Source organism: Dipodomys spectabilis, unplaced genomic scaffold, assembly GCF_019054845.1.
Source record: "Dipodomys spectabilis isolate Male_0828 unplaced genomic scaffold, ASM1905484v1 ptg000148l, whole genome shotgun sequence".
In the NCBI taxonomy this organism is placed as follows: domain Eukaryota; kingdom Metazoa; phylum Chordata; class Mammalia; order Rodentia; family Heteromyidae; genus Dipodomys; species Dipodomys spectabilis.
In genome coordinates, this window is record NW_024870825.1 from 2028103 (window position 1) to 2053606 (window position 25504).

The window sequence follows — 25504 nt, forward strand, 5'->3', positions numbered from 1 at the left end:
TTCCTGAGACATTTCCCGTCCACTCCATTTCTAGATGGAAAGTACATAGTAGAAGAGGTTTGTCGAATCTTTGTTGAAATAAAACCATTCTTTTGTGTGCTTGTGTATGTATGTGTGTGTGTGTGGGCTTGGGACTAAGCACAGATCACCACCACTGAACTTTGCCCAGCACTTTCTTGTTTTGGGGGACAGTCCTGCTGTGCTGCCCAGGCTGACCTTTGTCTCCAGGGTGCCAGCAATCCTCCTGCCTCTCCAGTACCTGAGACTGCAGGAGACTATAGGAGCCTGCCACTGTGTCAGACCAAAATAAACGATGAGATGCACGTGCATGGAACTTGCTTAAACAATGTGCAAAATCTCTGTCAGATCCTGCGGGAGTGACCAGTTGGGATCACACCAACGCCCCAGCGATGGAGGCACTCCACACACAGGGACATTCCCCCCCCCCTCCCCTCCCCCCCCCCCCCCCCCCGTGCACCCAGTGCCCAACAATATTGAGCATCAAGTACAGAAGTCTGCCCAGCACCCGTGCGTGGCTCACACCATGATCCCAGCTACTCCCAGGATCATGGTTCAAAGCCAGCTCACGCAGGAAAGTCTATGAGACTCTTATCTCTAATTAATGAGCAAACAGTTGGAAGTGGAGCTGTGGCTCAAGCAGTAGAGCACCAGCCTTGGTTGAAAAAGCCAACTGAGAGCATGACGGCTTGAGTTCAAGCCCCAGTATTGGTTCATGTCCACGTGCATGTGTACACATAAGTTGTGTGCGTGCACACACACACACACACACACACACACACACACACACACACACACGGTTGGAGGGGCTCAGTGCTCCAGGAAAGAGGAAATGTATCATCTCTGTACACACAGCTCCCAGGATAGAAGGCACGCGGTCCTCAGATCCGCTGATTAAACACACGTGATCCTTCCCTGAAACCGCGGAGAAGCCAGCTGGGGAAGCGGGGACCATCCATGCTGACGCGGCCTGCAGTGAGCGTGGGTGTCCTGAAGCTTTGAAAAGTTTTAAAAAGAAAGAAGACACACATCCCCCACTTTTCTTTCCTTTTTTTTTTTTTGGGTCCGGTCGTGGGGCCTGAACTCTGGGCCTGGGCGCTGTCCCTCAGCTGTTCAGCTCAAGGCTAGCGCTCTACCACTTGAGCCACAGCGCCACTTCTGGCTTTTTTCTTTTTGCTTATGTGGTGCTGAGGAATCGAACCCAGGGCCTCATACATGTAAGGCAAGCGCTCTACCACTGAGCCACCTTCCCAGCCCCTCCCCCGCTGTTCTTTTAGTTCTTCTCCCTGTCATCCAGGCAGGCCTTGGCCAGCTGACCACACTCCCATTCCATTCCCGGACGAGAACCACACCCTCCCCAGGACCAGGAGGCCTGGGAGTGGCAGACAAGGCCCACCCACACTCCAGCCACACCTGTCCATCAAGCCCTTCCCTCCCCAGCAGCTAGAACTGCACAGTCTTTAAATACTTGACCTGAGCGCTGGTCTCCACCTGTGCCCAGAGGCGGCTGGATGATTTCTGGGCTGAAGAGGTTTTAGAGCTCACCTGTTATCCATACTCTCCCTCTGGGAGGCATCCTGATACAGACATGCCGACCTTCGGCTGGTCAGCTGTCCTTTTAGGTTTTATTCCCAGTTGTTTTCAAGTAATGGCCTTGCTTTCCCTGACAGACTAACTCTGGCCCTTAGTGGAACTCACTTGGGCAGGTCAGGTGTGGACTGGGAAACGCACCCACCGAGCAGCCAAGCACTCGTCTTCAAAGCCTCCAGCCAGACGGACAGGCTTTTTTTGAACTTATATGTTATTTCATATGGTATCCTTACTGGTGTGTGCGCGTGTACGTGCTGCCACTGGGGCTTGAACTCAGGGCTGTGCACACTTACATAGCTTTTTCTCAAGGCTGGCACTCAACTGCTTGAGCCACAGTTCCACATCTGTTTTCTCGACTAGTCAGATGGATATGAGCCCCTTGGATTTGTCTGCTCGGGCTGGCTTTGAACTGTGATCCTCAGATCTCAGCCTCCTGAGTAGCTGGGATGACAGGTGTGAGCCACGGTGCTGGGATCAGGTGAATGAATGATTCTAAGAGCCATGCTCAGCTCAACACTGACACAAATTCCTCCAGAGCCTCACTCACTAACACACACACACACTCACCCTCCCACACTCATGACCCATGCTCACACCCCCACTCACCGAGACTCATATACCACTCACATGTGCACACACCTCCACACCCCCACTCACACGCACTCACACACTGGGGTCTCAGTAGGTCCTGCGCTCTGACCATCTGCAGGATTACTGTTGATGACCCCTTTGGTTTGCTTTGTTTGATTTCGAGGAGAACACACGAGACCTTGGGAAAGACCACAGTTCCCTCTGGAATTGTAACTGTCACGTGGCACAGGAAGGCAGATTTCTGTAAGCAGGAGCCGAAGGCGGGTCTGGCGGGTCTCGAGGGGGAGGGCAGCTCTCCCACCCATGCCCTCCCTCACTCAGTGTGTGAATGTGTTCCCAGACAGACAGCTGACACCGAGGGCTCCTGTCTGGACATCCATTTATTCAAAAGTTGAACAAGCTGCGAGCGGGCGGCTGGCACCTGTGAGCCTGGCTGAAGACGGCAGTTCAAAGCCAGCACCGGCAGCAAAGTCCATGAGACTTATCTCCAATTAACCAGAAAAAAAAAAACCCAGAAGTGGAGGTGTGGCTCAAGAGGTAGGGCGTCAGCCTTGAGGGAAAAAGCCCAAGGGTAGTGTCTAGGCCCTGAGTTCAAGTCCCAGGCCTGATGTGCACGCAAGTCCCAGGCCTGATGTGCGCGCATGTACACACACAGAGCTCCTATGGTCCTCCTCCAACATGGGGCTCCAGCTGTATCATGTCTGGAGGAAGACGGGCGCCCCCTGGACACCCCTTCCCCCGGCCCCGGCCGCTGTGGGGAGCGAGCCCCTGGGCTGGAGGTGGCCATGCTGAGCTGAGCTTGAATTCGAGACGAGAGAGGTGCTGTGCGGAAACACGTGATGCTCTGTGACATCCTCCCCCCACCTCCCTTGGCCTGGGAGGCATTGCTCCATGCCAGGCATCTGTCCATGTCCCTCTGCAGCTCTCCCCGGAGAACCACGGTGACCTTCCTCCTCCTCCGCTTGAGAAGGCCCGGGGCTGGCTTCATCTGAGCATCTGAGTCTCTTCATCAGCATCACAGAGCTCTTCCTCTTCCTCGCTCTGCCTCCCTCCCTCGCTGTCCTTCCTCGAAGGCTGAAAGCAAGGTGCCGGTCACCAGTGACTGGGCCACATCCCTGGTCCTCAGGGAGGACCTGTTGGGGCGCCCTCTGCTGACGGGTGGCAGAGGACACAGCGCCCCAACAAGGTGCCCAAAGTGCTCTAAGAAACATTCATTTCTCATGTAGCAGGGGTTGATGCTCACACCTGTCATCCCAGCTACTCAGGAGGCTGAGATGTGAGGATCACAGTTCAAAGCCAGCCTGGACACATAAATCAGAGAACCTCTTATTTCCAAGGAACCAGCAAAAAGCCAGAAGTGGGTGTGTGGTTCAGGTAGTAGGGTACTGTAAGGTCCGCTCCGGGATGGCGAGCAGACTCCACCCTCCTCACAGCAAAGTCTCCACCCAGTACCTGCGTTACCTAGGCAACTGGGACACCTGGAAGAGGTCACATCTGCATCTGCTGAGGTCACATCTGGATTCGATGTGGCCACACCTTTCTCCGCCCATACCCTAGATAAGGCCTAGCCCAGGCCCAGACACCCTTTTTCCCAGCTCTCTTTCCCAGGCCTTTCCCCACCGCGTGAAGGGTCAAGATGGCCTGGTGCCAGCCAGAACGATGAATAAACCTATTCCTTACCTGAATACCACGTGTGTGGTGTGATTCTTACTTGGCTACCTCTTTTTAAAAACCTAACAGGTACCAGCATTGGCACAGAGGGGGGTGGGGGAGAAGGAGAGAAACTCATGATTCCTCAACCATCTTCATAGTTTTTGCAAAGCGAGTGCTGTTAGATGCCACTTTTTTCTATTCTATGTGACCCAAATATTCTATTGATCTCAACAACTCTCATTATCCAAGTGGAAGTTGGGTGCAGCGAAGGCGCCCCATACCTGAGAAGGGTCCAGGGTCTGTAAGGACAGCGCTTCGTCCCCGAGCCGCCTGTAGGAGTGGAGGTCAGCGAAGGTCTCCGGCAGGGGGCTGTGGAGGGTTTCCGGCAACAGCAGGGTCAGGAGGCCGGAGGTCAGGCCCAAGGCTCCGAACACCACAAAGGGCAGGAAAGGCTGCACCAGCCTCTGTGGGGGCAGGGAACCAAACACAAGCAAACCGTGACCGGAGCGGCTGGGACGGAGGGCCAGCTGCACTTGCTGTCCTGCTCCCCAACTTTTCCCGGGGTGCAGAGATGGGACTTGATAAAGCAACATCAGCGCAGAGCTGTGCACTGATGGCTCACGTCTGGAATCCCAGCTACTCAGGAGGTGGAGAACCAGCCCGGGAAGGAAAGTCTGAGACTCTTACCTCCACATAACCAGCAAAAAGCTCAGAGTGGAGCTGTGGCTCAAGTGGCAGAGCACCAGCCTTGAGCAAAAAGGCTCAGGGACGGTGCCCAGACCTTGAGTTCAAGCCCCATGAGTGGAGAAAAGCAGCCCGTCCGTCCACCCCATTGGAGCCTGTTGGAGAACTGGCTCGTTCTTGTGCCCGCCCTGCGTGCCCTCTCCCAGGCGTGGCTGCTGAGGGCAGAGAGGGGGAGTGCCAAGCGGGGCGTGGACTGACCAGTGAGGGGACGAAGGGGGCCATCATCCCGCCGACCCGGGAAAACATGGAGCACGCGCCCAGCCCGGCGTTCCTGGGGAAGGAAACACAAGCAGGCCAATGAAGGGCATTCAGATGCTGGTGCAGGCCCGGGGTGCACAGAACCACACCGCCTACTGGAACCTTCTATGGCTGACCAGTGATGGTGATTTCTCTGGCCGTAGGGACGCTGCCGGGCCTGGGAGGCTGACAGTACTGGCACAGTGTTGAGGATACGGAACGGAAAATTATAACTTGCGATCTCATTCATTCACCTCAGGGCCAGTAGTGAGGCTTGAAACTGGGAGCTTCAAGCTCTGGTTTGGGTTTTTCATTCAAGGATGGCACTCTACTTCTTCTTTTTTTTTTGGGGGGGGGGGCCCGGTCGTGGGGCCTGAACTCTGGGTCTGGGCGCTGTCCCTCAGCTCTTCAGCTCAAGGCTAGCGCTCTACCACTTGAGCCACAGCGCCACTTCTGGCTTTTTTCTTTTTGCTTATGTGGTGCTGAGGAATCAAACCCAGGGCCTCACACATGCAAGGCAAGCGCTTTACCACTGAGCCACCTTCCCAGCCCATGGCACTCTACTTCTTGAGCTACAGCTCTACTTCTGGCTTTTTTGGGTGAATCATTGGAAACAGGAGTCTTCCCAGTCCTGCCCAGGTTGGCTTTGAACTGTGATCCTGGGATCTCAGCCTCCTGTGTGGCTTGCATTTCAGGTGTGGGCCCAAACCAGGCCCCAAACTACTTTTCACAACTAACATTTAGAATCTCATCTTTGTGATTACCGTGTGACACAACCTTTCACCACTCTGTGTGTGGGTGACACCTTCGGGCAAAAGACCCTCGTCTGACTCATGGTTAATCCTGGGTCAGTAACTGGTTTGGGTGGACAGCCCTTGGGGTTCGAGTGAGGGCTCAGCAGGGCGCCAGGCCTCAGCACCCTTGGGTGGAGGGCGGGGCAGTCCCACGGGGCTCTGGGCACCCATGAGGGCAGCACGCGGCTCACCTGACCACCGTGGGGTACAGCTCCGAGGTGTAGATGTAGGCGGTGTTGAAGGCGGCGCTGATGGTCAGCTTCCCCAGCAGGGCGGAGGACCGGCCGCTGGCCATGGAGAACACACCTGTGCCTGGCGAACAGGGCTGTGCAGTGAGGGCTCCCAGCAGCCTCCATGCCGCCCGGCCAGCAGGGGAGGGACAGGCCTCTCTATCCCTTTGGCCAGCAGAGGGGTAGGGACGGGGAGGGTGTAAGTGTTCCAGGACTATCGCCGCGCCTGAGGTCAGCGGCTATGGGTCAAGGTTGCTGCCCACGCCAGTTTGGCCTTGCCTCTGCCACGCACGATGCAAGTGCCACTGGTCCTAAACACCTCGATCTATTCCCTTAAACACCCCAATCCGCGGCCTCACAGACCCCCGATCTACTCACTTCAACATCCCAGTCTATTCCCTTAAACAAACACCCCAGTGTACCCACAAGCCCCTGTACAGGACTGGCTCCATGCCCACCCTCCGTCCACAGAAGCCCATCACACACATTCCTGCGCGTGCGGCTTGAACTGTGGCACTTTGGCTGGAGGCGGCCCCGGAGTTAAACAGAGCGGGAGGACGGTGGGCGGCCTCTGCTGTGTCCAAGCGTGTCTGAGCTCTTCCCCTGTGGCCACCCCACCCCTCGGCCACGCATGCCAACGCACTGCACTAGCAAGTCCCACCCCTGTTCTCTGTCCATGCCACTTCTGGTTGTGTTCCTCAGTCTGGAGGGGTTTTCCTGCTCATTTGCATGTCTGCTGGCGCGTATGTGTGTGTGAGTGCATGCATGCATGTGTATGTATGTGTACTGGACTGTAAAGTCAGGGCCTTGCACTCATGCTTAACTTTGCCCTTGAGGCTAGCACTCTGCCACTTGAGCCACAGCGCCACTTCGAGTTTTTGCTGCCTAATTGGAGAGAAAAGTCTCACAGATTTTCCTGCCTGGGCTGGCTTCAAACCACAATCCTCCAATCTCAGCCTCCTGAGTTGCTAGGGATACAGGTGTGAGCATCAGTGTCCCTCTTTAACTGTGATTCTTTGCTCTCAGTGTTGCTTTGGGGTGCTTGGGGGACGGGGCACTGGAGTGGGGTGCCACGCCGGGGCTAGTGCACCCCATCTCCCATCCAAGGCTGTAGCTGGTGGGCACCGTAGGGCACCCCTCATGAGGCAGCCCCTCCCAGCCCACCAACAGGGGGCGCACAGCGAGCTGGCCCCTCACCCCTAGAATGGTTTAGGTAAGGTGAGGGACATAGCCACTGCTCCTCCACACAACTGCCGAGGGAGGCACACTCGTACACACTCATTCACACACACATACACACGCACACATGCACGAGGGAATGGGGGGGGGGGGGCAGCAATCCTCTGTCTGTATAAACGTGCTTTGCAAACGCCTAGATTTTGCAAACGCAAGGTTGAAGGCCTACCTTTCTTCTCAGGAATGAACACCACCACGAGACAGGCCAGGCCTCCCAGGAAGAGAAATGCGGCTAATGTCCGCTTGCGACCAAACCTGAGCAAGGCAAGGGGATCTCACATTGTCCCGCCTGCTCAGCTCAGCCACCCAGAAAACCCGGCCCCGCCCTGGCTTCTGTTCTTAAGTGGCAATAGGGGCTGGTCCTGAATGGTCAGGACACGAGGAGTGAGCGCCTCTGTCTACCTTTGAAAGAGCAAGAGTAAACACGGGAACAAGAGTATATCCTAGTTGCTATTTTATTTTATTTTTTATTTATTTATTTATTGGGTCTGGTCATGGGGCTGAACTCTGGGCCTGGGCGCTGTCCCTCAGCTCTTCAGCTCAAGGCTAGCGCTCTACCACTTGAGCCACAGCGCCACTTCTGGCTTTTTTCTTTTTGCTTATGTGGTACTGAGGAATCGAACCCAGGGCCTCATGCATGCAAGGCAAGCGCTCTATCACTGAGCCACCTTTCCAGTCCCCTAGTTGCTATTTTAAATGCTTCCGACCCATACCTGAAATCCCAGCTACTAGAGATCTGAGGATCATGGTTCAAAGCCAGCCTAGGCAGAAAAGTCCATGAGACTCTGATCTCCAATTAACCAGCAAAAAGTTGGGAGTAGAGATGTGGCTCAATTGGTAGAGAGCCAGCCTTGAGCAAAATGCCAAGCAAGAGAGTGAGGCCTGAGTTCAAGACCCAATACTGGCGTGCATGTGTGTGTGTGTGCGCACACACACAAATACATATATGTATAATATGTTATATAAGTATATGTGTTTAATTGGATTTAAGTCCAACTAACTACACATATTGGGCTTGTCCAGCTGGCCTGGCTGGAGCCACAATGCTCCAGATCTGAACATCTGGACTGCTAGGATTACAGCTAAGCCACCAGTACTCAGCTTGAAAAAGGGGTTCTAGCTGCATGGGCCTGAGAGGAATTCTAACTCAAGGTGATCAGCAGTCTGTGCCTGCAGCCCAAGCCACGGTATTTGGCATCTACCTAGGACAGGGGGTGTGTGTGCGTGCACATCCTCTGTGGTGCACTTTATTTTGACACATGCTCACTGGTCTTTTGTTTGGGTACCCAGAATTGAACTTAGGGCCTGGCTCTGCCCCAGAGTCCCTTAGTCACTAGCCGCACTCACCACTTCTGGTTCATCAAGTAGATGCAGATCGGATAGGATGGGATCTCGACGAGGCCAGACAGGGCCAGGTTGAGGTAAATGCTTCCCCCAAGGTCTCCAGCACTCAGTGTGAGGCCATAGTACACCAGGCTGCACACGAACCTGTGGGCGAGTCCCGTCAGAGATCAGAAGAGCCCCGCCCCACAGCGCCATCTGCTGCCCACCAAGCTTTGTGTCCTGAGAGAAATTTCTAGTCTAGCCGGTGGGCACCGGGGCTCACGCCTGTCATCACAGCTGTTCGGGAGGCTGAGGTCTGAGGATTGCAGTCCAAAGCCAGCCCTGGCAGCAAAGTCCATGAGACTCTCATATCCGGTGAACCTCCAGAAAAGGCGCTGGGGGTGGAAGAGCCCTTGCTTAGCAAGCGCAAGGCCCTGAGTTCCGTGCCAAGCTCTGCAAAAACAACAGCAAAACCCAAGGCAACCAATCACCAAAAAAGCCAGAAGTTGGGGTGTGGCTCAAGTGTCAGAGCACCCGCCCGGAGCAAAAAAACCAGCTCAGTGGGAGCGAGAGGCCCTGAGTTCAAGCCCCAGGACTGGCACCAAAATGAAATAAAATAGATTCATGATTCAGAAAACTGTTCCTACCATGTCCCACCCCCCCAGCCCCATGGATGGAGAAAGTGGGCACGTGGGCGCCATTCATGGCTGGTCCGTGTGGAGAACCCAGGCTGGACCTGGCACCCGTGCACGTGCCACCCGACAATCACAGGTCTCGCACACCCCTCTTTTGGATTCTGACTGAGCTGGAGACAGGAGATTCCCCCTCCCACCCCCCCGCAATTACCATGCGAAGGCCAGGATGAGGGTGTGGCAGAGGAGAGGCCGGTGGCGGCACAGGTCCAGGAGGCTCCCGGTGCCCGGGCAGCTCCCGCCAGGCGCCTGGCCTAGCATCACGCGGTGCGCGGGCTGGCCATTCCTGGCGGCCAGCAGGCAGAGCGCGTCCTCCGCCTCCCGCAGGCGGCCCTGTGAGTACAGCCAGCGGGGAGACTCGGGAATGGATCTGAAAGAGATACAAGGCAGGCTGCACAGGGGAGACCATCGAGGACAGGGGCTCACCATGGCCCAAAGCCCAGCAACCTGTGAGGGGTCCTGGGACTTGAACCCAGGGCCTCATGCTTGCTAGGCAGACACTCTACCTTTTGAGCCACACCTCCAGTCCTTTTTGCCTTTGGCGTTTTTCTATGAGGGGCTCTCATGGATTCTGGGCTGGCCTGGGCTGTGATCCATCCGCTTGTTTATCCTGCTCATGAAGCCAGGACTTCAGGCACACACTACCCAGGGCAGCTGCTGACTGAGAGGAGGTCCCACACTTAGCCTCAAGTGGACCTCAAGGTGTGATCCTTCCGTCTCCGCCTCTCAAGCAGCTAGGAATATAGACGTGAGCCGCCCGAGCCAGCTCAGGAGAATGCTTTCTACTGTGTTATTTTCTGTGCATGGCCATTCCTTTGTTCTCAAAGATAGTATGAAGTCAAGTTTCAGTCCAGACCCCAATGAATCTCAGAACCTGAATAAACAGCTACTAAATTAAACAGTGATCAAATTAAAATCTCAGCACATTTATGGTGCTGAAGAAAACTACCTTGGCTGAAAACTATGTGTATGCTAAAGCTTTAAGTGATTAAAAAAAAAGAAAACTAGAGCCAGGTGTGCCCACACTTGTAGTTCTAGCTACTCAAGGGGCTGTTTTGAGGCAGGCCCAAGGCTATGAGACTCTAATTGCCAATTAACTAGCAAAAAGCCAATCTGGAGTTATGGTTCAAGTGGTAAAGCACCAGCCTTGAGCCAATAACGCTCAAGGACTGAGCCCAGACTGAGTTCAGGCCCCAGGACCAATATGAAAACAAACAAAACAACAACAAAACGAATTTCCTCATTCAAGTAAAACTGCAGGAAGAAAAATAACTTACAGAGATAAGAGCCAGACAGCTGTTCCCTGCAGGTTGAGTGTCAAGGCCAGGGTCCTCCAGGAGCGGACCAAGTACCCGAGCAGGGCGCACTGCGCAATCCCCACGGCGAAGAAGAGGCCGCCCAGGGAGCCTAGCGGGGGAGGAGGCAGACGTGTGAGCTGGCACAGCCCGCTGCGGCCCGCCTCCCACTGCAGCCCTGAGCCGGCCCAGCCCAAAAGAAAGACACACACGGACTTGAACGTGGGGCCTCAACGCTCTCACTTGACATTCTCACGGAAGGCTGGCACTCTACCACTTGAGCCACAGCTCCACTTCCGGCCTTTTGGTGGTTCACTGGCGATCAGTGCAAGAGCTGACACGGCGCTCACCACTGGCAGGAAATGCCGCACCTGACCCCGGGGGAGGGGACCTGCTCTGTGTCTGGGCACATGAAGCCACCCACCATATAAAATCACCTCCGGTCTGTACAGGGAGCCCACAGAACACCAATGCGAGGTGGGGATGCTGCGTGACCGGCACAGGCCCACGTAGCAGGCAGAAGGTTGCGAGTTCGAACCTCAGTATTGCTCAAAAAGAAAAAAAAATCCCACCCAGGCCACCTCTTGGCTTACACCTGTAACTCCGCCACACCGGAGGCCGGGCTCAGGAGGACCGGGGCCTGAGGTCGGAAGGTCAGCCCAGGCAGGAATGCTGCGGAGACCTCCATCTCAATCAGTAAGTCAGGTGTGGTGGTGCACCTCTAATGGAAGCTACCGGAGGGTACAGGCAGGAGGATTGTCCAGAGGAGGTCCAGACCAGAGTGGTTGAAACCTCAAGACCTTTCCAGAAAGACAGCTAAAACATTCAAGGCTGGAGACGTGGCTGGAGGGGTTGGTGAAGCCGTGAGTTCAAACACACGTTTCACTTTGTGTATGCAAATGATCCAAAACTGGGGAGGGGCGGGGGTGGAGGAAACCCTGAAATCTGAACAGCTCTGCCCCCCAGGTGCTCAGTAAGGACTGGGCCTGAGTGAGGGGACACTGCTCCGACAGACCCCCCCCTGCAGTACCTGCCAGCGCCCAGTAGGCGGCGCCCAAGCACTCGTTGAGCAGGACAAAGGCCACCAGCGACATCCCGCCATTCATGACGCCCACCAGGAAGCGGGTGGCAGCGAAGAACTCGTAGGAGGGCGAGAGCCCGTTCGCGATGGCAAATAAGATGTCGAGAGAGAGACCTAGAGGGGAGGATGACAGCGGTGATCCAGATGCCCCACACCCGCGGGGTGACAGGCTGAGCTCTCGGCCTTTGAAGCCAGTGGGCCGGCCTGTGCCCCGCTTCTCTGGGAAACTCCAAGGAAAAGCCAACTTGTGTCTCACGCACGGCTTCGTTATTCACAACACGGTTGGAAACAGAACCTTCTTGCTCACACGTTGCCTGCTGGCCGGACGAGGCCAGCTCTGCACAGTTTAAGTGGCATGGATCAACGCAGGGAGAACTCGGGACTGGAGGGGAAGGCAGGCCATCTTCCACTGCCCGCCTTCTAGAAGCGCAGCGTAAACTGCAACTTGCAGGGTGCAGATGGCACAGCAGCCTCCCCGATCCAAAGTGTATGACACACATCTGGGCAGGTTGCTGAACACGGGGTTCTGAAACAATGCCGCTTGCACTTTGGTCTCTTTCCTGCACTAGAAGAAAGTTCGGAACCCGGAGCTTGTGAAACTCATGACTGCTAACCTTAGTTACTCAGGAGGCTGCGATCCAGAGGATCGAGGTTCAGAGGCCGCCCAGGCACGAAAGTCCTTGAAACTCAAACAGCAAAAACGCTGACCTGAAGGAGTGGCTCTTCAGGTGTAGAGCACCACTGTGAGCCAGAAGGCTGAGCAAACACTGGGCTCTGAGTTCGAACCCTGACACTGATCAAAAACATAAAATTTAAAAAAACCATGAATTCCCCGAGAACTGTAATAGCCCCTTCCATCCTCTACCTGGGTTCCTGAATTCTCCGGATTACCTGCAAGGTAGACTTTCTTCCTCCCAAAGCGATCCGAAAGCTGACCGAAAGAGAAAACGCCCACAAACACGCCGCTGAAGAAGAGGGCGCTTGCTGCGCTGACTTTGTAAGATCTGTCCGCGATCAGAAACCACTGCAGGGATGCAGACAGAACTGTCACGGGTGGACCGTAGCAACGATGTCAAAACTAAGAGAGAATCGGTTCCGGGGGGCATCTGTGCTGCACCCCACATGTGTGGCCAGGGCTTGCTGCTCTCCAGCCTTACCATCCAAGGAGCCCGACCTTCAGAAAGGCCAGAAACTTGGGACCACAGCAAATCGTCATCGTCATCCTTATCATCATCATCATCATCGGCAGTCCTGGGGTTTGGACTCAGGACCTTACATTTACTAGGCTGGCACTCTTACCACTTCAGCCACACACTTCAAGTGCTGACTTTTTGTTGTTAATTGGAGATGAGTGTCTCAGGGATTTTCCTGCCTGGGCTGGCTTTGAACCTCGACCCTCTGCCCTAAGCCTGCTGAGTAGCTGGGCTCACAGCGGCGAAGGCAGCAGCAATGACAATGTACAATGCTTCACTGACTTGTTCTGAAATGCAATTGGCCTTGAAAGTCAAACACCTGCTTTTCTACGTGTCACACCCTTACTGTCTGTTCTGGTGTTTCTGTACTTATAAAAGTCTAGCCTGTAAATTTAGTCTTATTTATTGTGAACCTCAGTTTTTCTAGCCTGTTTATACAGCCAAGATACAAAGCTGGCTGCTTAATCAGTAAGAAAGGGCAAATCTGGCTGCTCAGTGATCAGCTATTTCCCTGATCACCACTGTGGAACTTCCCAAATCCATCCACGGGCGCCCAGCCCCCAGTGGGGGCACAGGAAGGAGCAGCCAGCAGACCTGGATGGAAAATCCCAGATCCAAATGGCACTGAGATTCCTGGTGATTTTCCTGTGGTCAGAGCTGGCAGGGTGAACGCCAAGATGTACAGGGAAGGAAGGGAAATGAGAGCTTGGATTCTTTAAAAAGTAAGGTAGAGGCAGTGAGGCGGCCAGCATCACCCAGAGACCTTCCTCATAGCTCAGGTGCTGGGGCCAGCCAGTGTCCCTGCGGCCAGACGTCACTCAGGGAGGGACCCCGGACAGAGCCTTGCTGATGCTGGTGGAAGTAATGTGCTTTCTTTTCAGTTTTTTAACATTTAAGATATTACTTGCAAGCAGACCCCAAACCTGCTCTGTGAATCAAAGGAGTTATCATTTTTTCCTTTGTGTACCGATACTGGGGCTTAACCTCAAGACTTGGGCACTGTCCCTTAACTTTTTTTTTGCTCAAGGCCTGGTGCTATACTACTAGAGCCACACCTCCACTTCTGGCTTTTTGCTGGCAGTTATGAGTCTGGTAGACTTTCCTACCCAGACTGGCTTTGAACCAGAATTCTCAGATCTCAGCCTCCAGGATTACAGGTGTGAGTCACAGGTACCAGACCTCTTATGGCTTTTTGTGAATGGTAGGCCAAATTTTGAAGCTATAGCACATAAAAGTTTAATAAAAAAAAAATAAACAAAAGATTCCTTTCTTTTCATGCACAGGAGCAGAACAGGAAGAATAGAAAGACAAATATTACCAAGTGTTTCAAGTTGACCTATCTAAATCTATTTTCCTGTTCTACCTCCCTCCTCCATGTTTACAAAATTAAGTTCATGAACTGAGCATTTTCCAAAAAAAATATTTGAGGGGCCTTGCACGCATAACACAGATACAAGAATACAATCGCTCCTCTGGAGAAAAACAGGGCTGAGAAGAAAACAGACATCTGGGGGTGGGGCCTGTGGCAGGTGCGGGGTGGGGGGGCCTGTGGCAGGTGTGGCTCTTAAAGAGGAAGAAGGTGAGGAGGGCCCTGGAGAGGTAGCCCAGCCAAGGGGGGGGGGGGGGAGAGGGAAGGGGGGGAGGAGCCTGGGGTCTAAGCTTTGATTCTCACTGAAGAGATGGCAGCCCCAGGAAAGAGGAAGCTGGCCAGGCAGGGGCCCTGGGTGAGCTGGCCAGCCCTGGATGGAGGGGGTTCTGAGAAAGAGAATAATGGCTGAACATGGACAGTAGGGGCTCTGTCCATGATCAGGGCTGATTGAGGCCCCAGGGCTTGATTAGCTCAACCACACAGGAAGTGGAGATTGGAGACCAGGCTTACAGGAAGTCACACAAAGCGTCCCTCACATCTCCCTGAATTCCTCAAGCCTTAAGGAAATGTGACAAGTCAGGCCAATCATTTTTTTTTCTGACAACGCAGAAATAGGCTAACCTGGGTTGGGAAGGTGGCTCAGTGGTATAGTGCTTGCCTTGCATGCATGAAGCCCTGGTTTGATTCCTCAGTACCACATATACAGAAAAGGCTGGAAGTGGTGCTGTGGCTCAAGTGGTAGAGTGCTAGCCTTGAGCACGGAGAGGTTCAGGGACAGCACCCATCCCCTGAGTTCAAGCCCCATGACTGGCACAAGAAAAGAAAAGAAAAAGAAAAGAAAAGAGAAGAAAAGGCTAACCTGGAAAACGAGTTTTAAAATGGACTGCACACTTAACATAATCCTAAAAACAAAATTAATAGCCAAGTAAATCAAAATATAGATACAAATGTATCACAGGCAGGCTGCCCTATCTTCTAGAGCAAGGAGATACTAATCTCCCACCAGAAGTCTCCTCCCACCAGATAATCAACCAACCATTCTCATGTATGCATTAGTCTCCTCCCACCACAGCTACACAGAAATGAAGTAATGCTGGTGAGCGTGGGTTAGGCTAGAAAGTTCCATGTCAGGCACAGTGGCAGTAACAGGGCTGTCTGCTAAGGGATGGCGGGAAGACAGCTGTGTGCTTTAACTTGAGTTCCACAGGGGTTTCGGTGTCATTTTTCTCTACTTGGTCTTCTGTTTCAAGGTTTATCTGGCCCACAACTCATTGTGCACCAGGGTTTGAACTCAGGTCTTGCACTTGTTTTTGGCTTGCTTGCTCAGTTGGCACTCTACCACAATTCCTGTCTAGTCTTTTGCTGGTTATTTGGGGGATAAAATCTGTCAGACTCATCTGCCCTGATCTGGCTCTGACACTTTATTCTAAGACCTAACAACCCTATTTTAAATTATGATACTCAGCAACCAGCCCCAGGCTTTGTTTCTTCTCTTCTTTCTTTTCCTTCCTTTCTCTCTCCCTCCTTCTTCCCCTCCCTCTCTCCCTCCCTTGCTCTTTTTTCCTTCTTTCTTGTTACTGGGGATTTCCATGACAAGACACACAAATGAGATTTGAGATCTGCAGGCCTCTCCTTGAGCCCAGAGACAATCTGACAGCTAGAATTCCTTAGTTTTTATTGTAAGCCCCTGAAAAGCATTTTCATTGGTCCATAAAATATTTCTACGGAGAGCAACACACAGGGTCAAGGCAGTACGAAAAAACCGGTGACCCACAGGCCAGGCATGGCGGCTGCATGGGTGAGTCGCCCACCTTCCCTGGCTGCCCAGCATTAAAAAGGCAGACTTGTTAGAGTCCATGCAGTCTACTTTACCAGCTCAGCCTTCCAGGAGGGGGGCAGTGCCTGCAGAGGGCTAGGGCATAGCCCACCTGGTCCTGATACAATGCACAGGAAGACAAGCCACCTGTCCCCCCAAAGTCTAGTCACCCCTTACACGTGGCCCCACCAGACTGGGCACGTGCTTGCTGGCCTTCCTCGTGGCTGCAAGCAGTACTTTGGGCAAAGTAAGTCATAAGATGCTGGCCTCCAAAACTCAGCCTCCCAGCATTCGAGTACGGTGGGACTTTGTTTTTGTTGTTTTTTTTTTTTTTTTGTCGGTCATGGGGCTTGAACTCTGGGCCTGGGCGCTGTCCCTCAGCTCTTCAGCTCAAGCTGAGCGCTCTACCACTTGAGCTACAGCGCCACTTCCTACGGTGGGACTTTGGAACCACACAAACAGTAGCTTCCTCCTGGGTGCCCGGATTCACCACCGAGGACCCGGCCCACCGCAGAGACAGCACGGGCTCTGTGGTGGACAATCTTGAACTATACCTCAAGCCTCCCTTGACCTGCCTTTCCCAGAAAGAAATTATTTCCCGCTTGGTAGAGGAAGATCTCAGCCAAGGAGAAAATCGGGTAATCGGAGATGCCTCTTGACGCGGGAGCACTTGGGCAGGGTATTTTGGGAACAGTTTCATGGTGATTAACGAACTTGACTCATTTCAGTGTAGCTGTCACTCTGAATTACCAGCTAATGGGTGAGGTGTATGGACAGAACAACAAGTAGTGCAGGCGTAAGGAAGCAGACATTTAAATAAAAATTAGCCCTAAAGCAATTAATTGCAGTGAATTACCCAAGCACTTTCAATACACGGCCTTTTGACCCTAGAGATGGGGGTGGGGGGGAACACACTGACTTTAAACTAACAGTCAATTTCAACTCTACTGTACCTACAATGCTATTAAATATTTCAACCTTACACTTTTTTTTGGCTGGAAACACTAACGAAGCACGGTAATTGTGTGCTGCTGTGATATTTGGTACTGTCTAATGAGTTGGAGCTCAGGGAATAATTTGAATACAGAAGGCAATAACTGACTACCGAAATTCCGCTCAATGATGATTAGCTCATTTTAGAATATCTAGAATCCTCAAGATTAGGAGATTTTTTTTTTGGCACTAAATACCAAGTGAATCACATCACTTTTCATTCATCCTTCCCCAAACTCCACTAAAAATGTTCCTCAAGGTCTGAAGCAAGGGCCATAGCTGCCAACAAGACATTTCAAATGTGGGGTTTTAACACTGTGTCTTCAACTGTGGGCTCTGCAGATACTATTTTCAGGGAATAAATGTGATCAAAGTACTTTATACACATGTATAAAAAAGAGAATAATGAAACAATAAAATAGCCAGGTACCAGTGACTCACATCTCAGGAAGCTGAGATCTGAGGATCCTGGTTCAAAGCCAGCCCAGGAAAGTCCCTGAGATTCTTATCTTTAGTTAACCAGGAACAACCCAGAAGTGGAGCTGTGACTCAAATGGTAGAGTGCTAGCCTTGAGCAAAAAGGCTAAGGGACACGCCCAGGCCCTGACTTCAAGTCCAGTACTGGCATACACATATAAACATATATGTACTCGTTCACACACTTACATGTACCCACTGCACCTGTGAGCCAGGCCCGCTTACCTCAGAGGTGCACATACATGCACACACATGTATGCATATTTACACATGCACACTGGGTGCACCTGTTAGCCAGGCCCACTTACCCAGGAGGTGTGCACACATGCATGCAAACACATGTATGCATACGCACACACAGCACATCCGTGGGCCACGCCTGCTTACTTTAGAGTGATTACACCTGCATGTACACACACACACACACACACACACACACACACACGAATACTTGGCGCACCCGCAGGCCAGCCCCACTTACCCTGGAGGTGCGCACACTTGCATGCACACATATGTATGCACACGCACACACGCATACTCGGTACACCCGTGAGCCAGGCCCACCTGCCCTGGAGGTACGCACACATGCACACTTGGCAAACCTGCGGGCCAGGCCTGCCTACCTTAAAAGCGTGCATACCTGCACGTGCACAAACACACACTCGGTGTACCCGTGAGCCAGGCCATCTTACCCTGGAGGTGTGCACACCTGCATGCATACACATGTATGCACAGGCACACATGCACATTCAGTGCACCTGTGAGCCAGGCCTGCTTAGAGTGCTTACACTTGCACACACACACACGCACACTCAGCACACCCACGGCCAGGCCCACTTACCCCAGAGGTATGCACGCCTTCATGCACATCCATGTATGCACATGTGCACACACACACACACACCTGGCGCACCCGTGGGCCGGGCTCACTTACCTCAGAGACAATGGAGGTGAAACTATTGCTGAACCGCACGTGCTTCCGCAGCTCGCTGATGTGGGCCATCGGGACCCAGCTCCGGAAGGCCTCGGCCTGGGACCGGTTGCTCCATGTCTGGTTGGGCAGCGGCCCAGCCAGGTCCCAGCGGTAGGGGGGCGTGGCCCCCACCAGCGCCATGAGGATGGCCTCAGAGGCCACGTAGAGCTGAAGGAGCAAACACAGGACCGGATGTTAGCTGCAGGATAGACTGAGCCAGCAGGTCCCCATGGGGAACATGCCCACCTGAGGGACACACCCAGAAGCAAGGTGTACCCACCCTCTGGACACACCCACCCAGGGGACACTCCCATAATCGAGGTGTGCCCACCCCTGGGGAACACGCCCACGGGGGAGGTGTTCCTTGCTTCTGTGTGAACTGTAGAAATGGGCAGAAACACATTCACAACCTTGTTTGATTAGGGTGGGGGAGCATCCTGTGCTTTGGAGTGGATATTTTAAAATATGCCCGAAAACGCAAAAGATGTAAATAAATTCAACACCCAGGTGTCATTATTTCTTTTTGTCGGTGGTGGGGCTTGAACTCTGGGCCTGGGCGCTGTTCCTCAGCTCTTCGGCTCAAGGCTGTCGCTCTACCACTTGAACCACAGCACCGCTTCCAGTTTTCTGCTGGTTTATTGGAGATAAGAGTCTCACGGACTTTCTTGTCCAAGCTGGCTTCAAACCGGGCTGGCTTCAAACCGTGATCCTCAGATCTCAGCCTCTAGATTAGCTAGGATGACAGGCGTGAGCCCCAGGCGCACAGCCCAGGTATAATTACTTTACAACTTTGGTTACGTTTAGTTTTCTTTTACTCTAATCACAATTGTCCTCCAACAACAAAAAAAATAGTGTTGCCCAATCATTCAAGAAATAATTACTGAACATAGCGGCTCACGCCTGTACTCCTAGCTACTCAGGAGGCTGAGGTCTGAGGATGGAGGTTCAAAGCCAGGTCAGACAGAAACCAGAAATGGGATTGTGGCTCAAGTGGTAGAGAGCCAGCCTTGAGCAAAACAGCTTAGGGACAGCACCCAGGCCTTGAGTTCAAGGTCTGGTGCCAGCACATGCACACACTTGTGCACACACTTATGCACACACAAAGAAATCATCCCTATTAACTTTGAACTTGCTGTCCTAAAGCACCTTTCAACATAGTAAACCCCGACGTGTGGCTTTCTCCGGGCACGTGGCACTGAGCCCATCAGATGGGCAAGCACGACTGTGGAGAGGTGCCAGACTCCTCCAGCACTCCTCCTCACACCAAGTGAGCCACAGGACCCGACCAGCTGAGGGAAACCCAGAGAGCCGGAGGCTGGGTCACTGACGGCCAGTGGATGACGCGAGTCCTGTCCCGGATGAACAGGATGAACAACAGCTGTGTGGCTCGGTGCCTGGTGCCTCGCAGCCTGGCTCCACAGTGGCGCCCTCAGGGCAGGGTTTGCCTTCCCTCAGGGCTGCCCACCCTATTTGCCATCAGTCGAGCCTCTCTGGGGACACTCCCGTCACAACAGCCAAGCGGTGTGCTTCTTGGCCCGTCTGCATACCATTCAGGACATTTTAGAAGAGGTCATCAGCTCATAAAATTAACCATCTCAGCCATGACAAGAGCAGAGAGATGATACACCTGAAGGTACTGTAATGGCGAAGCCCTCTCCTGCCTTCACCAACTGCCCCCTCCCCGGCCCGACCAGTCTGCTGAGAATTAATTGATGGTGTAAAGAAATGAAAATCAGGGCTGGGAAGGTGGCTCAGTGGTAGAGCGCTTGCCTTGCATGCTCAAGGCCCTGGGTTCGATTCCTCAGCACCACATAAGCAAAAAAAAAAAAAAAAAGCTGGAAGTGGTGCTGTGGCTCAAGTGGTAGAGCACTAGCCTTGAGCTGAAGAGCTGAGGGACAGCGCCCAAGCCCAGAGTTCAGACCCCACAACCGGACCACAAAAAAAAAAAAAAGAAAAGAAAGAAAATTAGGGCCAAGGGAAGCTCTGGAGAGGCTCCCTCTGCCCGCCGCCTGCCATGAAGCACGGCCAACCAGCCAGGCCTTTCTGAACGTGGAGCTCTTTTCCTCTGCCAAGAAGGCTGGCACCTGCCCCAGCCCCTAACAGGTAACTTCCCAGGCTTGCTTCCTCTCCAAGGCCCCAGATGTTCTCGCCGTCTCTGCTGGCCACAAAGCTCCTTCTAGAGTTTTCTGGACTTTCCTGCATATATAGCTATTCGTTTGACTAGTTGTTGGAGTTCCAAAGTAAACAACCCAGGTCCCCCACCCTCTGCAAAGTGCAGGAGGGAGGAAAACGGGGAGGAAGGAAGGAAAGAAGGAAGGAAGGGAGGGAGAAATGTTGGTTGGCTGAAGCAGGTGGCAGTCCCCTTCACTCCGGCTGAGCCCTCGCACTTATCTGCTTTGCTCTAGGGCAGGAACTAAGGAGGACATCCTCCCAAGCCTCCTCTCCACCACGTGAGCCATGGAGGAAGGAGTTCCAGAATGAAGAGTTGGAGCTGATGGCTACCTGTAGCCACCACTGGAACCTGGGTAATCGGCGGCACACACATCAGGCCTAAAATCCCCAGGATCGCCAGGCACCTATGGCCCACGCCTGTAATCCTAACTACTCAAGAAAGTGAGTAGTTTCCAGCTCGGGCTGGAAAATCCATGAAGCACCAAAAAGCCAAAGCGGAGCTATGGTTCAAGCGGTAGAGCGCCAGCCCTGAGTGGAAAAGCCAAGCGAGTCCCTGAGTTCAAGCCTGAGTACTGGCACACAAAACTAAAGCAAAACTACCCTTCATTCTCCTCATAAGCTCCACCAGGGACGTCCGGGTAAGCCATTATCTCCTCTGGTTCACCTCCAGGGAGGGCAGACCAGCGTCTCAGATGGCTGAGTCTTTTTTATCCCCACCCTGTTTCAATACAATTATAATTAGAAAAGTGAATGAATGCACTAGGGAGATTAAATTTTTTTTTAAGTTTCCGACAGAGAAGGTTTGGAAAGTAATTGTATCTGAACCCCATTACAGAGCTTTCATAGGACATCTCAGGAAACCAAAGAACCTCCACAAATAATCTCACCACATTCTGAGGTTGTGAAGTCATCGCCCTGAGCCATGTTTATTTTGTAAGTAGGAAAGATGAGATAGAGAGTCACTAAGTGGACCCTACAATGTCATGCAATAGTAACAGCAAAATCCCACAGCACACACTGCCTAACCGTGGCGCTGGGGCTCTTCCCAGGGAGAAATCAAAGATGGGGCTGGTGGCTCCCACCTGTAGTCCTAGCCATGCAGGAGGCTGAGATCTGAGGATCGCGGTTCAAATCTGCTAGACTCTTATCTCCAATGAACCAGCTGAACTGTGGTTCAAGTGGTAGAGCGCAACATCCTTGAGCAAAAAGCTAAGCCAGATCATGAGGCCTTAAGTTCAAACCCCAGTACTGGTGGTACCCATGCAAAAAAATTTCCTATGGTCCTGTTAACTAAACCACGTCCACGCTTTCTGCACCAGCCCACTCAGCCCCCCAAACTCAACTTCCCCACTGCAAAGTGTAGAGGCCTATGAATCTGCACCTGCATGTGTGAAGCCAGCTCGCATCTCCTTTCCCTAAGACTGGCCACCGCTGGCTCTCTACTTCGTTTGCATGCAGCAAACCTCTGGGAGAGCCCAGTGGGCGGCTCTTCTGCCCCAGGAAGCCCCATAGGACTGGAACACAGGACTTCTGACTGCAGTTGGCAGGTTCTGATCTGCCAGTCTTGGGTCGCGACCTCTCAAGCTCCCTGTGACCCTGCCCCTTGCCCTGCCCCTTCTTAGGCCCAGAGGAGCTCAGGTGCAGGTGCTGAGTCTGTGGCTCTCCTCCCAGTCAGCATAGTGTCCCACTTCAGCTCTCCACGGGAACCGATTTGGTTTGCCAGTATTGCTTTTCTGCTCTGTCTTTCCTCTCTGGCTCTGTTTTCTGAAAGTGTGATGTGTATTCACGGGGCTGCAGGTCTTGGTGACAAGAGTCTGTCTGCAGTCGCTGGCCTTCTAGTAAAGACTCCCTATTCAACTCTCAAAGTGTGGCTTCTGTTTTCTCACCACAGAAAACTTCCTCCCATGGAAGTCAGCGCTGTAATAAAGGGTTTTCCTTGGCTGGGGGGAGATCAGGCCTGAACTTGGGTTCCCCAGTTTCCACCCCACCCTCCTGCTCTTCCAGCCCCAAACCTCACCAATCACCATTCAGGAGAGGTCTACGGGGAACTGGAGACTGGCGTGGGTCCCCTGCTCAGCGACCCTGAAAGAGGCTGGCTCTCCCTGCAAGGCCCCATACAGGTATGGGGCAGCTCCACCAGCTTCCCAGCCTCACCCACACCCACAGGTGACCCCTCACTCAAGGCCAGCAGCACTGTGCCCTAGACCAGCGAGGGACACGGGCATGGGGCTCGGCCTGCAGTCTGGCAAACCGTGAAGCTGTAAATAGAAGCAAACAATGAAGTTTGCCACCTATGAACCAGCACTCTGGCGGGCTCAGTACCAAACACCACTTAGGGCAGACTTGTTCTGAGTGGGTGGACACTGGTGGACTCCTGGCTAGTCAGCTAGGAAGAGGATGAAGGTTGAGAAGTGGAGGGTGGGGGCAGAGAGGCAGGCATGCAAATACTGGTGCTGGTACTGAGACTTGAACTCGGAGCCTCACACTTTCCCTTGGCTCCTCCCACTCAAGCCTGGCTCTCTACCCTTTGAACTACACTGCTACTTTCAGCCCTTTGCCAGTTAAGTGGAGGTAAGAGTCTCACAGAATTTTCAGGCTTCACACCAGAGTAGCTAGGATTACAGGCACAAACTATACTGGCTGCCAGCCTCAAAACAAACAAAAAAACATTCTTCCCATTCACTTTGTTAACTCGTTCGTTAGTTGAAACTATTCTTTATAAAGATCAAGTATCATGAGAATAATTCTTTTCTCTGAATTAAATACTCTCCTAGGCTTTAACTGCCTGTTAGGCCAAGGCCAAGGCCGAGGGCTGGGTGTGAGCAGCTGTGGGCTGGACATGCTCTGCTTCCTCTAAAGCAGTGAAGGCAGTAAACTAATGCCTATGCGGGCTGCCCTCCCCCCAGCCCTCCCCTACCACATCCCACCCGCTCAGGGTGAAGGCTAGCCGGGGAATGGCCGTGGAATGCCCGGGACTTCTGGGGAAGAGCTTGGCCTTAGGTCCTGGATATTGGGAGGAAGGAGGAATGCCACGCGAAGCTACCGTGACCTTTTGCATGTGGAATGTTTTTCTTCCCCGCGGGCTGGACGCGGGCCCGGCGTGGTAGGAGAGGGCTGTGAGTTTTGTCTTTGTGTTCTGAGGGTTCCCCCTTCGGTGGTGGTGGTTGTTTTGAGCTGCATTCTAATTCGGCAGCTCAGGCTAGCCCGGAACTCCCGTCCTCCGGCCTGGGTCTCCAGAGTGCTAGGACTACAGAGAGGTGCACTGAGGCGTGAAGGCCGAGCAATACTGCGCACAGCACTGCTCGTTTGCTCCTTCGGAAAGTGTGCACTGTGCACAGCACTGTGGGGGATCCTGGGGCTCAACGACTCAACAGCACTTAAGCTAGAGTCCGAGGCCTGGGGAGTTGGGGGAGCCCCGCAGAGCCGGCCGTGGCGCGGCAGGGGCGGGGGGTGGAGGCGGAGCCGGTTCCCTGCGGTACCCGGGGCGGCGCGGGACGGAGCCCGACCCCGCCGCGCCGGGGACCCAGATCGGCTCGGGACGAGACCTTGGCGCGTGGGGGTGGAGGCAGAGCGAGGCGCCAGTCCGCAGAGCCGGGGTTCGGGGTCAGGCCCGGGGTCGAGGTCGGGGTCAGGATCGAGGTCCGGGATCGGGGTTGGGGTCAGGCCGGGTCGGGCTCACCTGCAGCAGCGCGGCCAGCAGGAAGCACAGGTAGCGCTGGTAGGCGCCCATCGCGCCCGCCGCCCCGAGCGCCCGCTCCACCTCCATGGCCGCCCGGGCGGCCGCTTCCTGCCGCGCGCCGGGGCCGCCGCACCGGGAAGAGGAAGCGGGCGCGGCGGGCGCGGCCCGGGGCGGGTCCGGGGCTACGCCTGGGGAGGCGTGGAGATCTAGAACCTTCGGAGAAAGCGGCCGCCCTTCCCTCGCCGCCCACCCGTCTCGGTCCAGGGCCTGCGCGCGCTGGTTCGCCGGGGCCGGCCTGCGGCCCGGGGAGTGCGGGGCCGGGGAGTGCGGGGCCCGGGAGTGCGGGCCCGGGGAGTGCGGGCCCGGGGAGTGCGGGCCCGGGGAGTGCGGGGCCCGGGGAGTGCGGGGCCGGGGAGTGCGGGGCCGGGGAGTGCGGGGCCCGGGGAGTGCGGGGCCCGGGGAGTGCGGGGCCCGGGGAGTGCGGGGCCGGGGAGTGCGCGGGGCCGGGGAGTGCGCGGGGCCGGGGAGTGCGCGGGGCCGGGGAGTGCGGGGCCCGGGGAGTGGGGGGAGTGCGGGGCCCGGGGAGTGGGGGGGAGTGCGGGGCCCGGGGAGTGGGGGGAGTGCGGGGCCCGGGAGTGCGGGGCCGGGGAGTGCGGGGCCCGAGAGTGCGCGGGGCCGGGGAGTGCGGGCCCGGGGAGTGCGGGCCCGGGGAGTGCAGGCCGGGGAGTGCGGGCCCGGGGAGTACAAGGCCGGGGAGTGCGGGCCCGGGGAGTGGGGGGAGTGCGGGGCCCGGGAGTGCGGGGCCGGGGAGTGCGGGGCCCGAGAGTGCGCGGGGCCGGGGAGTGCGGGCCCGGGGAGTGCGGGCCCGGGGAGTGCAGGCCGGGGAGTGCGGGCCCGGGGAGTACAAGGCCGGGGAGTGCGGGCCCGGGGAGTGCAAGGCCGGGGAGTGCGGGGCCGGGGAGTGCGGGCCCGGGGAGTGCGGGCCCGGGGAGTGCGGGGCCGGGGAGTGTGGGGCCCGGGGAGTGCAGGCCGGGGAGTGTGGGGCCCGGGGAGTGCGGGGCAGAGGAGTGCGGGGCCGGGGAGTGCGGGGCCGGGGAGTGCGGGGCCGGGGAGTGTAAGGCCGGGGAGTGCGGGGCCGGGGAGTGTAAGGCCGGGGAGTGCGGGGCCGGGGAGTGTAAGGCCGGGGAGTGCGGGGCCGGGGAGTGTAAGGCCGGGGAGTGCGGGGCCGGGGAGTGTAAGGCCGGGGAGTGCGGGGCCGGGGAGTGTAAGGCCGGGGAGTGTGGGGCCCGGGGAGTGCGGGGCCGGGGAGTGTAAGGCCGGGGAGTGCGGGCCTCCGGGTTTCTGAGTC

General features: G+C 55.0%; 1 protein-coding gene across 1 annotated transcript; it reads right to left on the reverse strand.

Moving 5' to 3' along the window:
* Positions 1-2936: 2936 nt before the first annotated feature.
* Positions 2937-24263, reverse strand: Slc22a15 (solute carrier family 22 member 15). The gene is made up of 12 exons (XM_042692360.1): positions 24157-24263; positions 18267-18473; positions 12376-12508; positions 11434-11598; positions 10386-10515; positions 9263-9478; positions 8441-8581; positions 7263-7348; positions 5819-5939; positions 4795-4867; positions 4134-4316; positions 2937-3273 (listed from the first exon to the last, which is right to left on the reverse strand). The coding sequence occupies exons 1-12, from the start codon at positions 24241-24243 to the stop codon at positions 3184-3186; spliced, it is 1632 nt and encodes a 543-aa protein (XP_042548294.1). The 5' UTR covers positions 24244-24263; the 3' UTR covers positions 2937-3183.
* Positions 24264-25504: the final 1241 nt, after the last annotated feature.